Source organism: Myripristis murdjan, chromosome 20 (genome assembly GCF_902150065.1).
Source record: "Myripristis murdjan chromosome 20, fMyrMur1.1, whole genome shotgun sequence".
Classification (NCBI taxonomy): Eukaryota; Metazoa; Chordata; class Actinopteri; order Holocentriformes; family Holocentridae; genus Myripristis; species Myripristis murdjan.
Genome location: NC_043999.1, coordinates 14786219 through 14801966, shown reverse-complemented (window position 1 = coordinate 14801966; position 15748 = coordinate 14786219). Strand labels below are relative to the sequence as shown.

The following is a 15748-nucleotide window of genomic DNA, read 5'->3' as shown; positions in this document are numbered from 1 at the left end:
AATAAAAACACATCCTTCAACTTATATATACATAATTTTTAAGATGTAGTCATTAGGCTACTAACCAGTTGCATAGATGGTGCACATTTAACAATTAAAAAAAAAAAAAAAAAAAAAAACGTCTCCATGGCATGACTGTTAAGTTTTTCATCAGTGAAACCTTTAACTAACCCAAGCCCTCCACAAAAATAAAAATTCATAAATATAAATAAATGGATATTGAATATTATATTTTGATATAATAGAATGCATTTTGTGGTCTAGGGCTTATTTTTAAGGAGAAAAAAGGGAAGGGAAAACTGAGCCCCACGCAGCCCAATGGAAACGTTGAGATTGAAGTCTGAACTTAACTGGATCCATCGTGTTCAGGCTGTGATTCAAAATTCTAATCACAGCAGAAGTGGTTTGTTTGAACAAATAGAATAACGGATTGACCAGCAAGAGCCACCATGGCTTAACAAAAAGTGAAAAGAGTGTTACATGCAGAAAAACACATCTTAGACCTGGACACACTGCACTGAATGCTAAATGGTCTCCAGCAAGTGCAGGGCAATTGCACCTCAACTGTGACTGCTTAGCACCAAATACCTCTCCAAAATTAATAATAAAGAAAGAACCTTGCTTGTTTGGTCCGTATCTGACGAGGTGAAAGAGCTGCCACTGCTCCATGCTCATTAGCTGTTGCAGCAGAAATAGCACTACAACACGTCACATCACACACACCTCCCTCAGCTGCACTTTCCTTACGCGGCTGCTCTCTGTCTGTCTTCACTTCAGTGTCTCCATTATCAGAAGCACTCTTCCTTTCTAGATATCCCCTTCCCGTTGTTTTCTTCTCCTCTCACTTCTTCCTCTGTGTCCCCTGTGTTTTTCATCTCTGTCTCTGCTGTACAAGCTGCTGGTAACAAAAGCCATGCAAGAGTTTGTCAGTCACGACTTTTTTTTCCAGTCAGATTCCACAGATAATGTCACTGACACGCATAGCAGCAGATGCACATACACACCTACAGACACACTCACTTACACTCTCTCAAATCACCATGTTTGCTACGTATTTATGCCAGAAGACCAGCTAGTAATCTGGATAAAACGTGTAATCATTTATGTAGTAACCGACATGGCGGGGTTTCTGTCTGTGTGTGTGTGTGTGTGTGTGTGTGTGTGTGTGTGTGTGTGTTTACTTTCACTGTGACATGATATCTGCTGTGAATGTGTGTGAGTTTTAATCCTGTGGAAAGCATGAGCTCTTACCACAGAAACACATGCACTTACAGGATGATATTAAGCTACAGATGCTGTCCGCTGCCCGGCCCTCAATGAGGAGAGCTCCAAAAGGCACAGCAAATGTGAAGTGTGTGTATGTGTGTGTATATATATATATATATATATATATATATATATATATATATATATATATATATATATGTGTGTGTGTGTGTGTTTGTGTGTGTTTGCGTGGGTGGACACTTGCAGTATACCCTGGAACATTGCTCAGAGGCATCTCTTTCTTTCTGTAACTGTCTTCCCTAGCTCTCTTGCTTTTTCTCTCTCTCCTACTTTCTTGCTCTCTCCCAGTCTCCCTCTCTCACTCGCACACACACACACACACACACACACACACACATACACACAGCAGACATGACATCTCTACGCACTTGGATCACTCCTCTCCGCTGATCCTTCCAGCCACCCTCCAGCTCCTCCACCCCCACTTCCCTCATCTCGCTGTCTCGTTACCCAGCCGAGAGCGCCTGTAGCTGGGCTCGAGGACAGGCATGTGCAGCCTCTCTGGGTCTTTACTCCTCTAGTGGATTTTCACACTGACCCTTTGCACCGTGTCCGTCCTGCCAGCAGCCAGTTTCGCCTTCATCCATGCTGTCAATTAGACCAGCTACAGTAGACAAAGAGCACGTGTTCTGCCAAACTGACTGGCAGCTCACAGCCCAGCCTGCTCAGGCTAAATATGACTACACTGAAGTCATTTACTCTTTGTTTAACCAAGGTCGCATAAAGATGACATTTCATTTTGAAGCAAACACCATGGAAAATTTCATATAAAAACATGGCACATTAACAGCCAAATGTTCATATTAATCAGCATTATTGAAATAGTTATGATAGAGAGTTTCATTTTTAGACACTGGTCTTATCTTGCATCTTTTAAGCATGCATTTAAATATTAATTCATTCAGCGTTAACTGTTTAAGTGTCATAGTTTGATCAATTTCTGTCTGTAATGAGCTCATCTCTCACCTATTCTTCCTTTTCTTTCACTCTCTTCTGTTGCCTCCCTCCTCCTTTCTCTCTACCTCTATTTCTTCCTTTCCCTCTTCAAATATCCCTCTCTTTCTCTCTGTCACTGCCCCAGGTGTCATCATCGTGCCCAGTGCCGGGGTGGGCATTGTGCTGGGGGGCTACATCATCAAAAAGTTGAAGCTTGGTGCCAGGGAATCAGCCAAGCTGGCCATGATCTGCAGTGGAGTGTCTCTTCTTTGCTTTTCCACTCTCTTCATAGTGGGGTGTGAGAGCATCAACCTGGGAGGCATCAATATACCTTACACTACTGGGTAAGGACACACCATAGATATGATTATAGAATGAACTTAAACTTTCCCCCCACTTATTTAAGTGGGGATAAAATTATACCGGTAGGTTACTTTCCTATCCAATTTATATCGTTCTTATGCTTCGAATTTCTATATTTGTTAATCTGTGAAAGATTGCCATCTCAAGATTAATATTTTTGTCTGTCAGCACTGAGGAATTGATGAAAATGAATTGCATTATACCACAGTCGGTTCCAATCTCAAATTTTGATTGGCTGCGATGCAGTGTGATGAGGGCCAACATCTCCCGGTATTGGCATTCCAACTGCATTTTTGTATCACTCCACCTTGTTTACCTTCCATATTACAATTAAGCTGATTCAAGGTAGTGGTTGGCCTGTCAACCTTTAGCAGCTGATATGCACTAACAGGTATTTAGACTGCGCTCATTTTCTTTGCGTAATCATTTTCTTTACAGATAAGCATACAGCGATAATGAGCTAATAGTGAAACTGTGGTATAATAGCAATAATAGCAATAATACAGCCAAGGTCATTCTATGCTGTGGTCGTAGATAGGAAGCCAAAGGCCAAGTGCGATTGATCTGCATAGCACAACCTCAACTGTATTAATGCTTAAATGTCACAAAGTGAGGGTAGCAGCATTGCTATTTTATTAGCGATACCTTGCAAGTGTACTGAAGGCCGTGTATATCAATGAAATTACAAAAGTAACAGTTGCCAGAAATTGTACCCCATTCTGCGTCTGCCCAGTATTGGCCTTGCAAGATTTTTCCGGCAACTTCTTTTTATGGGTAGAGCAAGAGTGCAGCAGAATACTTACCATTTATCTTCCACTATTATGTGGGATACTCAGGAGCTTTAGTTAGGACATGTAAACATTATATTCCAATATCAAAAACCTGCATAGGCTTAATTTTGCTTTATAAGCCTTGTTTCCATGGTATCATATAGATTCATGAGCACAGGAATACTTTTGAACAGGATACACAGATGCACACAAACATTTTATCCCAATTATGACCGTAGTCAGGATACAAGTTAGTATCTGGATACACACACAGAGGAGGCTTGGGTCTGGAGTGCTGTCACTGTCTCCATCACCATCATCCGTTCTGGCGTTGTTGTGGAGTGTGAATGATTAATTAGCAACACTGGCATCTGCTCTTGTGGCTCGGATGAATCACCCTGCCACCTCTATTTCTGAAGCTGCTGCTCAACACCACATCACCAGCGCGGCTGCACAGTTAACAGTCATTCAATGTGTCACTGCTACAGACAGAAATACGGCAAGGAAGTCTGCTGGTGCACACATTTACGAACACACCCACTCACATACCAAGTATGGCATGACCTTGGATGATGCAAGAGGTGTGACACACACTGAGACCCTGCAAAATGATTACACACATATTACACCCTCAATACATTATTCATATTCTCTTCATTCTATTGCTGCTTACTGTTGTACCCATTGTGCAATCAGAGAAACCAGCCCCCCAGCACAATGAGTCATTGGCTCAAAGCATTTAAGCATATAGTCATGAGTAATCAAGTCACATAGGGAATTTACATGTGAAAATGAGGTAAACCGATTCATTTTCACAGTGTTGACTGACTGACAGGCAATAATAATCAGAAGTTGAAATTTTACCAGCCGGCAAAATGAGTGTTGCACAACCCCGGGCTTGTGGAAAATTGTCCAGTGCCAGGATGTAATGGTATATTATAAAAATTAGCACTGAACTGTATGGCAAAAAAAAATCATGTTGTGATGATTTTAATATAATAAAGGATTTCAGTGGGAAGTATGTTTTTTTGCATCCTAATTATCTATTCACTACAACTATTAAATTAATGATGATGTGATTTTTTTTTTTCTTTCTCATCTATACCAATCAAACATGTTTTCTTACCACTGGAGAATGTGATTTATAGGCCAGGGCATTGCTTTATCACCATTATACTTCATTTATAATGCTATTTTGTCAAACTCATTTTGTTTTTCAAAAATTGCAGCTCTTGCGATTTGGTTTTTGTGCTCAGTCATACTCATGTTGTGCTGTCGGTAATATTAATTGTTCACCCCTGATGGAAATACTGCAGAGACTGTCCTGCTTGCTAATGTCTACAATTTGCAAAAGAGGGCACTTTTTAGCGCATAAATTTGGTAAACTTGGTGCATACTAACACCTAAGCAGACAGTGTGTATTTCGAGCATTGCCCAGCAAGCTCATCATCTCAAAAGCACTCTGACATTCACCACAGCACGCTAAACGCCAAACGTACAAAGGGGAAAGTGCCACCAGTTCTCTCTTTGCACAGCAGTAATAGATTATTTGCCAAACAGTCAAAGTGCTCCTTTAAGTCTCACACTTGACCTATTAATGTGCACAGTCTTTGTTTAAGTCAGTGTTTGGATAGGGTTCAGCAGGATCCTGTGAGCCTTGGGATCTCTTCATTATGAACAGGACTGGTCACTAGTCTCTTGTAGCACCCACATGAGGAATGTTGAGCCTGAGCCCACCCTTTGTGCTGCTGAGTCTAGATGTGGCTCTCCCCCACCGACAGGCTAATGACTATCTTGCAAATATTACTCTTCAGCTGCATTTTCAGTCTGAACAGTGGTTCTGTTTTAATAACACAGACAGTGGTATCAGGCAGGATTTCCACACAACAAGTGATAAAGAGAGGATTTGGCTGTTCTTTAGCAAAACTAATAAAATAGATAAGGTGTTTTGGGCATTTTTGAAGTTGGTCTAGCATGTGTAATTAAATGCTGCACAGCCCCTGCAATGCATTCAGCTATTGAAAACATGTGAATATAAGCCAATATAGTTTTGTTTGACCTCCATTTCCCTTAGAAAAACTCACCCACGATGACTGCATGACACCCGTTCTCTGTCATGACACAGAAAATCTGTGTTTTTCATAAACTTTGATTCCTTGGTGATCTTTTGCCCCAGCACTGACTCCTCTTTATTCCTCTGTCTAATGCCAGAATGGCTGTCATTCATTCACAGTGTTCATTATTCTGCAGTGCTAAACCAGATTAAGCCACTCTGTCTTTTGGCTCCCGGTTTGGGTTTTTATGCAATGCAGGCTGTGTCGAGCGGCGCAACATCTGGAGGGTTCAAAGAGGGTTGGGGCTTTGTCTGGGGAAAGTGCATGTGCAGTCAGTGCAGTGAGTCTGGGACTCCGGCGGGGTAGATGCGATTTTTTTTTTTTGTGCCTGCATACACACACACTGTCCTGGAATGTGGCACTGTTATATCAGGACAAGCCCAACGAATGCCTCTCTTAACCTGAGCTGACCTAACAAACTCCACTGCTGTGACATCCGTTATGAGATCTAGGATGAGCATCACCATATGGTCTCGTAGAACATAACGGCCCACTGATTTAGTGGTGGTATAAAAATAATATAAACCATTTTATCCTGTTTTTCAGGGAATGGTATACACAGAGGTTTTATGTTCTAATAATGTCATATTTGAAGCACTTGTCATGAAAAAGAAAAATCAGAATTTTGGCATTGGGTTGAGATCTGACCCACTGTGATCCGACTCAGATCATCACCTCAGCACATAATATCGAATCAATATTGGTTTTGTCTCCTTGTAGTTTGCAGTGGGTTTCTCTGTGTGTGCGCATGTGTGTGTGTGTGTGTGTGTGTGTTAGTGCCAGCACCACCCCAGAGCTGTGTTGTGTTAGAGCTTGTCCCTTGCTGTTCCGCTGGGCTTAGCACGAGGCTTCCCAGAGAAAACCTAGCCCTCGCCTCACTGCTCCCAGTTTAGACGGAGCACCAGACCTGTTTGACTTAGAGCAGCCGTTCCCACAGTGCCTATCAACCCAGTGGAGGTCTCACTTCCTCACCGCCCCCCCTTTTCTGTTCTTCTCACGATCATCATGCCCAAATTTTACAAGCTGGTCGAAGGCTAAATTGAAGTTAATTAAGGATGTCATGTCTAGCATTCCAGCGTTGATTTTGAGGCATAATATCGTATAATTAAAGAGAACAACCGAGACTTGGAGTGGCAGCCTGTTCCAGTCGGAGCATGGCAGGAGAAGGTGGGGGGTTATGGGAAATGTGGTCTTATTCACAGAACTTTGAAGTTGTTCTCAGTTTTGTCACATCTGTAACTTAATGTGATGTTGCCATCCCAGTTAGGCCACACTTGCAAAAGAGGCTGTGCAGAGACTAATCCACATAAATAAATGTAAAGCATGCAGTGGTGCATTGAGAGGTCCGGAGATAATGGAGTGGTTAAGTCCCCCGCCTTTGGTCAAGGGTCAAAAATCAACTCTACAGTATCAATATTAAGGTATTCACTCAAAATAGTCTGACCACTCTTCTTAAAAAAGGAAAAGAAAGAAAATCATTAATAATGTGGTGAAAACTAAATACATTCTGCCATGCTTAGAGTTTATTCTGACTTAACATGTTCTGATGCCTGGAAGTGATAAGTCTCTCTCCACTTCTCCCACCTTTTCCCTGTCTGTGTGTGTAGGCCGACCCTGACGATGACCCACAGGAACCTGACAGGCAGTTGCAATGTGAACTGTGGCTGCAGAATCCACGAGTACGCTCCAGTCTGCGGCTCTGACGGCATCACCTATTTCAACCCCTGTCTGGCCGGGTGCAGCACCGTGGGCAACGACAGCACCGGGGTGGGTGTTGACGCTGACACATACGTACACATTGTATGGACACACTGGCGCACACACACAAACTCTGCATGCATGGTATGAGAAAACACACACATGCTTGCACAATGACTGAATATCAACACAGCCATGCTGGCTCCACTTTTAGTGTCTTTGTTTCCCCATCACACAACATTCTTTGCTCGCCACCTTCCTGTCTCAGAGAGAGTTATTCTATGTAGGCATGCATGTGTCCAGTGGATTAAAAAATGAACGTATTTTGTAGAGCTGTGCATGATGATTATGGTATTTGAACCCATTGTGTGTTCCTTAGTGACAGACATAACAGTAATAAAGTGCACATTCTCCTCCCATACCACCCAAAGTAAATACTGGGCAGGAAGTCTCAAGCTCCACAACAATCCTACAGGAAATCGTGACAAAATGAGGAGAGGAAATTCTTTGGTTAGATAAGTGACTGACTGAACCTCACCTCTGGCACCACCCTATGCTATGTGTGTGTATGTGTAAAATCAGCAACATTAAATTAAATCAATTATTACAGTGTACTACATCTATATAAACCTAAATAGCCAGGCACTTCTCCTGTATCAGTACACCTTCAAACATTCAATTATTATTAATATGATATAGTAGAATGGGCGTAGCAACATTCAATAAGATGGTGTTTATTTTATTCGATATTGTGTAGTTTTGCCATATTTTCATCAACACTAAAATGAAATAGGTTACGTTCAAATTTCGTCCTGGGAAAGATTTACTCAGCATTGTCTTTATTTCTAAAATTCCAAAAAATCTTCACCAATAAGCATTTCAGTATTCATTTTTGTGACGATTAACACTGGTGTCTGTATTTGTGTGTGAGCTTGTGAGAGAGGGTGACAGAGGATGTATGCATTTATAAATATGTGATTTTGTGTAATTGTGATGTGTTGGCACTCTCATGAGACAAAGCAAATTTCTGGGCAATTCAAAGTATTATTGTATTGTATCATGTCATCATTTTGGTGTGTGTTGCGTGCATGTGTACTGTACATATTCATGCATGTCCCTGAACATGTGCTGACCCACGCTGCTTGTGTTCACAGATCAGGAACTACACAGACTGCGGCTGTGTGCAGAGCAGACAGGTCATCACTCCGTCCTCTGGTGGCCAGGGCAACCAGCTCCAGCTGGTCATTGTTAAAACCTACCTGAACGAGAACGGTTACGCTGTGTCTGGGAAGTGTGACCGCACCTGCAACACACTTATCCCCTTCCTCATCTTCCTCTTCATCGTCACACTCATCACTGCCTGTGCGCAGCCCTCTGCCATCATCGTCACACTCAGGTACGCCACCCTCTCTGCCAGTCACTGTCAGACAGAAGTTTAATTATCCTCTCTGGCTCTCCTTTCCTGGCTTATCCCTCAGGATGCAGGGGGGTGATTACCATTACAGCAGGTTATCAGCTGGCGGCTGCTCTCTCACAGCAGTTTGTATCCTTTCAGCTCAAATGGCTGTCAACTTTCCTGTCCTCTGACCTGACGGATAGATCTAGATTTGGCATGTTTTGTGTCTTTTTGTATTTCGTTGAGTGCATTAGGAATTATTGCACTTGTTGGGATCTGCCAGGTTTTTAATCTCTGAGTTTAAGAGCGCAGTGAACACAAAGAAATTGAATTTGTCTCCTTCATGTTCTGTGTTTCTCTTTTGTCAGGTCTGTTGATGAACAGGAGAGGCCTTTTGCTCTTGGGATGCAGTTTGTCTTGCTTCGAACTCTAGGTAAGTTCCAGATCATGGACACAAAGTGTACAAATAAGGGGCACCCATTTTTTCTGTCTTTGGTGTATTGGAATGAAAAACTATGATTGCTTATCGATTTCATCCGTTGTATCCACTTCAGTCATAGAAATAGAGGATTAGTGGTTGTTGACAGGGGAGGCGACCATCGCTCTTTCATTTTCAGTGTCTGGGTTTCCCCAGCTAGTGTGTGGGCTTCCAATCACACGTCCACTTCTCTGACTGTACTCGCAGTTCCTGTTCTCCTTGCCTCTCGTTCTTTATCTTCTCTTAGCTGCAATCCCACAGTTTAAGAGAGAGGCTGGAATGCAGCAGTATGGCATGCTTCTTGTGAACTTTAGTGGAGCTGGGTGTAGACGAGCCTCGGGGTTAGTAAGCAGTGTCCTAACATGCCTGTGATCTTCTTGGTATGGCTATAAACATATTACTGTCACATTTCTCATAAAGTTTCCCAAGAAATATGTGTGTGTGTGTGTGTGTGTGTGTGTGTGAGCGGTAGGAGTGTATGCATTTATGTATGATTTATGTATGCACTTATAGAATGTGGTTATGAATTCACTTTTTTTTTTTTTTTTGAAGTGTGAGGCTGTGGCCTTCTCGTCAGACAAAGCCTAGCAAAAAGCACTTGGCACCCTCCCAAATTTAGCTCAATTGCTGGATGTCTCTGGGATCATGTAACTGCCACTTGATCCCACAGGCATTTAACAGTTTAGGTAAGCTAGCATAATATTGTTTTTCCAACACAAATTCAAACTGCACACAAATACAGAAAAAGGGACTGATGCCAAATGCATCCATTAGAATGTCTGACTACATTTCCCAGAATTATCCCCCAAAATAAATGAGATATTACGTTATCCTACTGCAGGGTCTCCTCTTGATACTAAAAAAAAAAAAATCAGTTTATTAGGAGTTCTTCAAACATTTGTCTTTCTCGGTCTCCTAGCCTCCCCTGAAACTTGTGGTAGTTTGGTGCCCTCTTGGGGAAGTCTGTGTCCGCTCTCTCAAAACATCTTATCCAGATGATTTACACTCACTGGCCACTTTATTAGGTATACCTTGCTAGTACCAGGTTGGACCCCCTTTGCCTCCAGAACTGCCTTAAATCAGACTCAACAAGGTGCTGGAAACATTCCTCAGAGATTTTGGTCCATATTGGCATGATGGCATCACACAGTTGCTGCAGATCTGTCGGCTGCACAACCTTGATGTGAATCACTCCCACCACATCCTGAAGGCGCTCTATTGGATTGAGATCTGGTGACTGTGGAGGCCGTTTGAGTACAGTGAACTCACTGTCATGTCCAAGAAACCAGTTTTAGATGATTTGAGCTTTGTGACGTGGCGCGTTATCCTGCTGGAAGAAGCCATCAGAAGGTGGTTACACTGTGGTCATACAGGGATGGACACAGTCAGCAACAATACTCAGGTAGGCTATGTTGTTCAAACAGTGCTCAGCTGGATCTAAGGGTCCAAAGAGTGCCAAGAAAATACCCCTCATACCATTACACCACCACCACAAGCCTGAACCATCGATATAAGGCAGGATGATGCATGCTTTCATGTTATTGATGCCAATTCTGAACCTGCGATACAGAATATTGCAGCAGAAATTGAGACTCATCAGCCCAAGCAATCTTCTGTTGTCTAATTTTGGTGAGTCTGTACGAATTGGAGCCTCAGTTTCCTGTTCTTAGCTGACAGGAGTGGTATCCGGTGTGATCTCCTGCTGCTGTAGCCCCTCTGCTTCAACGTTTCAGTTTGAGTTACTGTATGTTGCCTTTTTATCAGCTCGAAACAGTCTGACCATTCCCATGAGACCCATGACATCAACAAGGCATTTTCGCCCCGAGGACTGCCGCTCACTGGATCTTTTTTCTTTTTCGGACAATTCTCTGTGAACCCTGGAGATGGTTGCGCATGAAAATCCCAGTAGATCAGCGGTTTCTGAAATATTCAGACCAGCCCGTCTGGCACCAACAAACATGCCACGTTCAAAGTCACTTAAATCATCTGTCTTTCCCATTTTGATGCTCAGTTTGAACTTCAGCAGATTGTCTTGACCATGTCTACATGCCTAAATGCATTGAGTTGCTACCATCTGATTGGCAGATTAGATATTTGTGTTAACGAGTAGTTGAACAGGTGTGCCTAATAAAGGGGCCAGTGAGTGTATAATGAACTTAAGAAACACAGTAGCATGAGTACAGTCAGGATGTTTACTGCAGCTTCACTATCCTGCAAATCTAAGAAGAACCTCTGGATTTGCATTGCTGACAGGGCTGGGCCAATATGAAAACATTTTTTAATGTAGAAATGGTGACACCAAGTGGTACGGTATATGAGTTACAGACAACAACACATTTAGTGTATTTACCATGACTGATACAATCTCTCTCTCTCTCTCTCTCTCTCTCCCTCTCTCTGTCCCTCTCTCTCTCTCTCTCTCCCTCTCTCCCTCTCTCCCCTCCAGCCTACATCCCTACACCCATCTACTTCGGTGCTGTCATCGACACCACCTGCATGCTGTGGCAGCAGGATTGCGGTGTGCACGGCTCGTGCTGGGAGTACGACGTCACCTCCTTCCGCTTTGTCTACTTTGGCCTGGCTGCAAGCCTCAAGTTCGTCGGCTTCATCTTCATCTTCCTCACCTGGTACTCCATCAAGCACAAGGAGGAGCGAGCCGAACGCTGGCGCCAGCACCTTCCCCCTCTGGGCACTGTCAGCGAGCTCATATGCCACGCCGGAGGCCACAAGAGCCACGCTCGCACCCGCTCCTGCCCGGTGTTCATCCCGCCTCGGCCCGACCCACCCACCGCCCTGTTGCTTAACCGTGGCCATAGCAGCCTCAGTTGCCCCGGCAACGCCCTCAAAGCAATAACCCCGCCCATCCTCTTGCCACATCACCACAGAGGCTCTGCCCGCGTCTGAGACCAGGCCAAAAGCCTCCCTCTGGGGTTCGTAGTGACATGTGCCTTCCTGCTTCTGTTTCTGCACCACACAGTGTCTGGTTTACACCAATCAGATGCCAGGGCGGTGCACCGAAGCTCTGACGGACAGGCAGAGACACCAGTAGACTGACAAGCACGCCCAAAACGCATAAAGGGCTGGTTGTCAGTGATAATAGGAGACTGAGAGATGCTCCAATGGACCTGTTTTTTTAAAATCCTGAGCATATCATCAGCTGCAGCCACACACAGCATCCACAGAAGGTCAGACCTCCATTTCAAGGTTTGGACAATGTAAATGAGACGTCATATGGTGCTACTGTACAAGGGACAGGGCATTATTATCTCCACTGTACTGACTGGTGGGAATAGAGAGATGACTCATCATCAACACTGCGTCTAAAGCACAACTGACCGACCAGTACTATGCAAGATCCTGTGTACAGCTCCTCCTTCTCAGTACTGTACAGCTCACTCTGTATTCCCTATCTGTACCCCTGTATTCCCCTGCTCATTTACACGAAGAATATGCCACCACATTGTAGTCAGCTCACTGAATGTCATTAGCAGCTATTCCCGTTGTTCCATACAGAGTCAGAGGTGTGAACATATCACCCCTTCCTGTTGTACATTATGAGCCGTTCCGCCATTTCTCTCATCGTACTTGTCAGTGTCAACCTCTGGTAAAAAACCGGATGTGTTGTTTGTGTCTTCAGAGTTGAACAGACAAAAGAGGGATTTTTTTATCCTCTCACCTCCCTTTTCCCTTTTTTTGTAACAGTGCCTCTCAGGCTATCTTGGCCAGTCCAGTATACAGCTAGCTACCAGGTTAAAAAGCTAGCTACCCAAAAAGCCAATCACTGTCATCTCAGTTGAGTGACAGTATTCTGCTTGGTTTTGCTCCGCTTTTGTGTTTTCTGACCCGTCGTCACCGATGTTGAGTCAGTGCCCGGCGCTCTGTAGTGGAGGAAGATGTTTGTTGCCTTTGCAAGGTAACCATGTAGCTTACATCTGACAAGCACCAGTGGTACAGTGTGTTATGTATTCGAAGAAAATCAATCTTTTCAGCAAACAAAAAACTCTGTCTCAGCACACTGCATCAGTAGTTTAAGAATAGTTGAAAAGAAAGACGATATCTCATCTCTGACCATGTGCTGAAGCTACTGTAGGTCCTAAAGATGCGGCCATACTTGAAATAGGAGCTACCAAGGAGATCTAAGAAATGTGACAAGTACTGTAATGTTTGAATACTGCTGTAATGTAACAAATCTGGCCCTTTTTAAAACACAAGGTTTCTTGAGAGTTAAATGATTTTAGCCAATTCATTACAACAATCAACAGCAGGTGAAAGGATGCACCATTTTGGCTTTGTATTGTAATGGCTTCTCCATCCTAATGGTCATCAGATGTACATAGTAATTATCTAGTAGTCTAGGCTTTAACAAGTAGTGCAGCAAGCATGTAAACAATGAAGCCCATTTTATCAACAAGAGTAATCTGACGTCGTTTTGATTATTCAGTGAATGGATGTTTGGGGCCCTCTAGTGGACAGCGAGATGATTGCGTGAGGCCAGTGAATGTTGCTGTAGTGAAGTCACACGTGAAACTCTTGGTTAGAAGGTTAATTATTAAACTTAATCACTGCACTGAATTTACCACTTTACCACAAAGAATACTAGGGGTTCCTAAAACATGGCCAGGTTTCCAGGGGCTTTGTCTTTTCACCTTAAAAGAGATGAAAGGCGATCAGACAGCATTTCCACTGGCTGTGAGGTGCAGTCACACACACACACACACCATTTTTATGTGGCACAAATTAGATTTGTGTGTCCACACAGAGGTATGTTGAAACAACTTGGATGAGCACTGAATGTTCACTGAATCTTCATTCTAAAATCATTATGTACGTGGATTTCATCTTGTCTTGGCCCAATATTGCCCCTTCAAACACCAATAGATTTCTTTTCCTTTGAGATATAACAGTAGTGTTTCTTTCTCAGGGGTGTCCGAATTTGTGCCACTATTCCTCAGCTTATTTGGCACTACATTCCTTAAAAAAAAAAAAAAAAAAAATGTCATGACACAAATTGAATTGACAGATATCAGTATGTGTCAAGATGGATACAAAATCCAGTTTTGGGGTATGTAAATCAAAACTTAAAGCTTAGACGTTGCAAGCCTAAGATAAGTCCAATCATGAAGCTATTCAGCATTACATTATTTTATCAACTAAAGATCTGTGAACAAATGAAGAATTTTGTGCAGTGATTAAACTTCAAAAGTTAACATTTTTGTCAAAGTTTCATGGTATACTTCAAGGTAAAGATTATCAAATGGTAATTGCAGTGACTTATGCCAAATTATGGGTTTTAATCTTAGTATTATTGTGAATTAGTACCTCAAATCACATATTCCTAAGTGATCATCATGTAAATATTGACAAAGCAAATGAAGCATATTATAGAGCTCACACATAGTTAGAAGCCTATTTATGAACTAACCCATGACATTGTAGTCGATAACAAAAAATAAGACTTAAAACTACAAAAAAAAAAAAAAAAAAAAAGAACAGAGACAACAGTGAATTTGTTTCTCGGTGCCTGAACAGTATTCACATAGGAAGGGTTGACTTGTGATGGGGGAGTTGTTTTTATTGCAGCGTATTTTTTTCCTTTCCTGTAAAGAAAATTACACATTTTGATTGATTGATAATACTGTTGTTATGCTACCCAGAATGCCCCTATCTCCATTTATCCTGATTTTCTACCCTTCTCAGTTTTATCATATTGTCAGAAAAAGAAGTGCCAATCTAGGGTTATTGATCATTCTCCTGCTAATGTGATTGGGAAACCAGAACTGATCCTTGGTGAGTACTTTGGTCTGCTCACTTCACCTCACGGCTGCTCTGAAGCTCACAGTTCAGTCCTCAGTTCTAATAGGATGACTTGCATCGTTCAAACTGATGTAAAATCCCTGATAAACTCACACCTGTCAATTTAAATATTAATAGTTCTTCCAGAATTCACTTTTCATACTTTTGTGCCATTTTATCAGTTTATGAAAGCAATATGCCACTTAATGTGATGATTTACAGTGGGGTTATGAATCATTGGCTTAATACCAATTCAATTCACTAGTCGGCATTTAAGATTTTTTTAAGGAATAGATCAATTTGAGATTACAGTTTGAGTTTGTTTTAGAATCAGTGATTCAATTACAATACTTTTATTAAAAAAAATTCTTATTCTTCTTAAATGTGAAAAAAAAATAGACAAAAGCATTACTTAAACATTCTTTTTAAAAATAAATAAAAATGATCCCTAAAAATTTTCAATAAATATTACTCTCTTAGATCACCATGATAGGTCTGTAGGCCTATTTTGTTTTAGTTTTTTCCCCCTCCTTTTATAAGGATCATTAATGAATTGATTAATTTCAGTTCAGGCTAAAGTCTGATTTATTCTCTGTTATTTCTTTTAGCAGATTGATTCAGTTGAACTGGCAGAAAATATAATCAATGAAATGAATGAATCATTATTCCCCCAGTTTGCAGTGATTTAGGAACAGCGAAGGGTTGGAGACACTCTGTGTTTCACAACCTGCTTTAATTAATTAGTGTGTAACTTCAGATAAAGAACCAATGCACTCACCAGCGTCTCTCCCCCAACACTGAGGTGAAGTGAAGCGGACATGTGCACGCTTGGCAGGGAAGGGTAGAGAATCAGCCAGGAGCTCCACACAGACGATGGGACAGTGAGGGGTGAGTCGCTCACTGAACACGACAC

General features: G+C 42.2%; 1 protein-coding gene across 2 annotated transcripts in view; it reads left to right on the top strand.

Annotated features, from left to right (window-relative positions):
• slco5a1 (solute carrier organic anion transporter family member 5A1) overlaps positions 1 to 14564 on the top strand; it is a 47100-nt gene extending 32536 nt beyond the window's left edge. For both annotated transcript variants that reach the window (XM_030078958.1, XM_030078959.1), the window contains 5 exons: positions 2369 to 2567; positions 7078 to 7237; positions 8323 to 8564; positions 8933 to 8997; positions 11489 to 14564. In XM_030078958.1, coding sequence (XP_029934818.1) covers positions 2369 to 2567; positions 7078 to 7237; positions 8323 to 8564; positions 8933 to 8997; positions 11489 to 11946 — 1124 coding nt within the window. In that variant the 3' untranslated portion in view covers positions 11947 to 14564. The remainder of the gene's footprint in view (positions 1 to 2368; positions 2568 to 7077; positions 7238 to 8322; positions 8565 to 8932; positions 8998 to 11488) is intronic.
• Positions 14565 to 15748: the final 1184 nt, after the last annotated feature.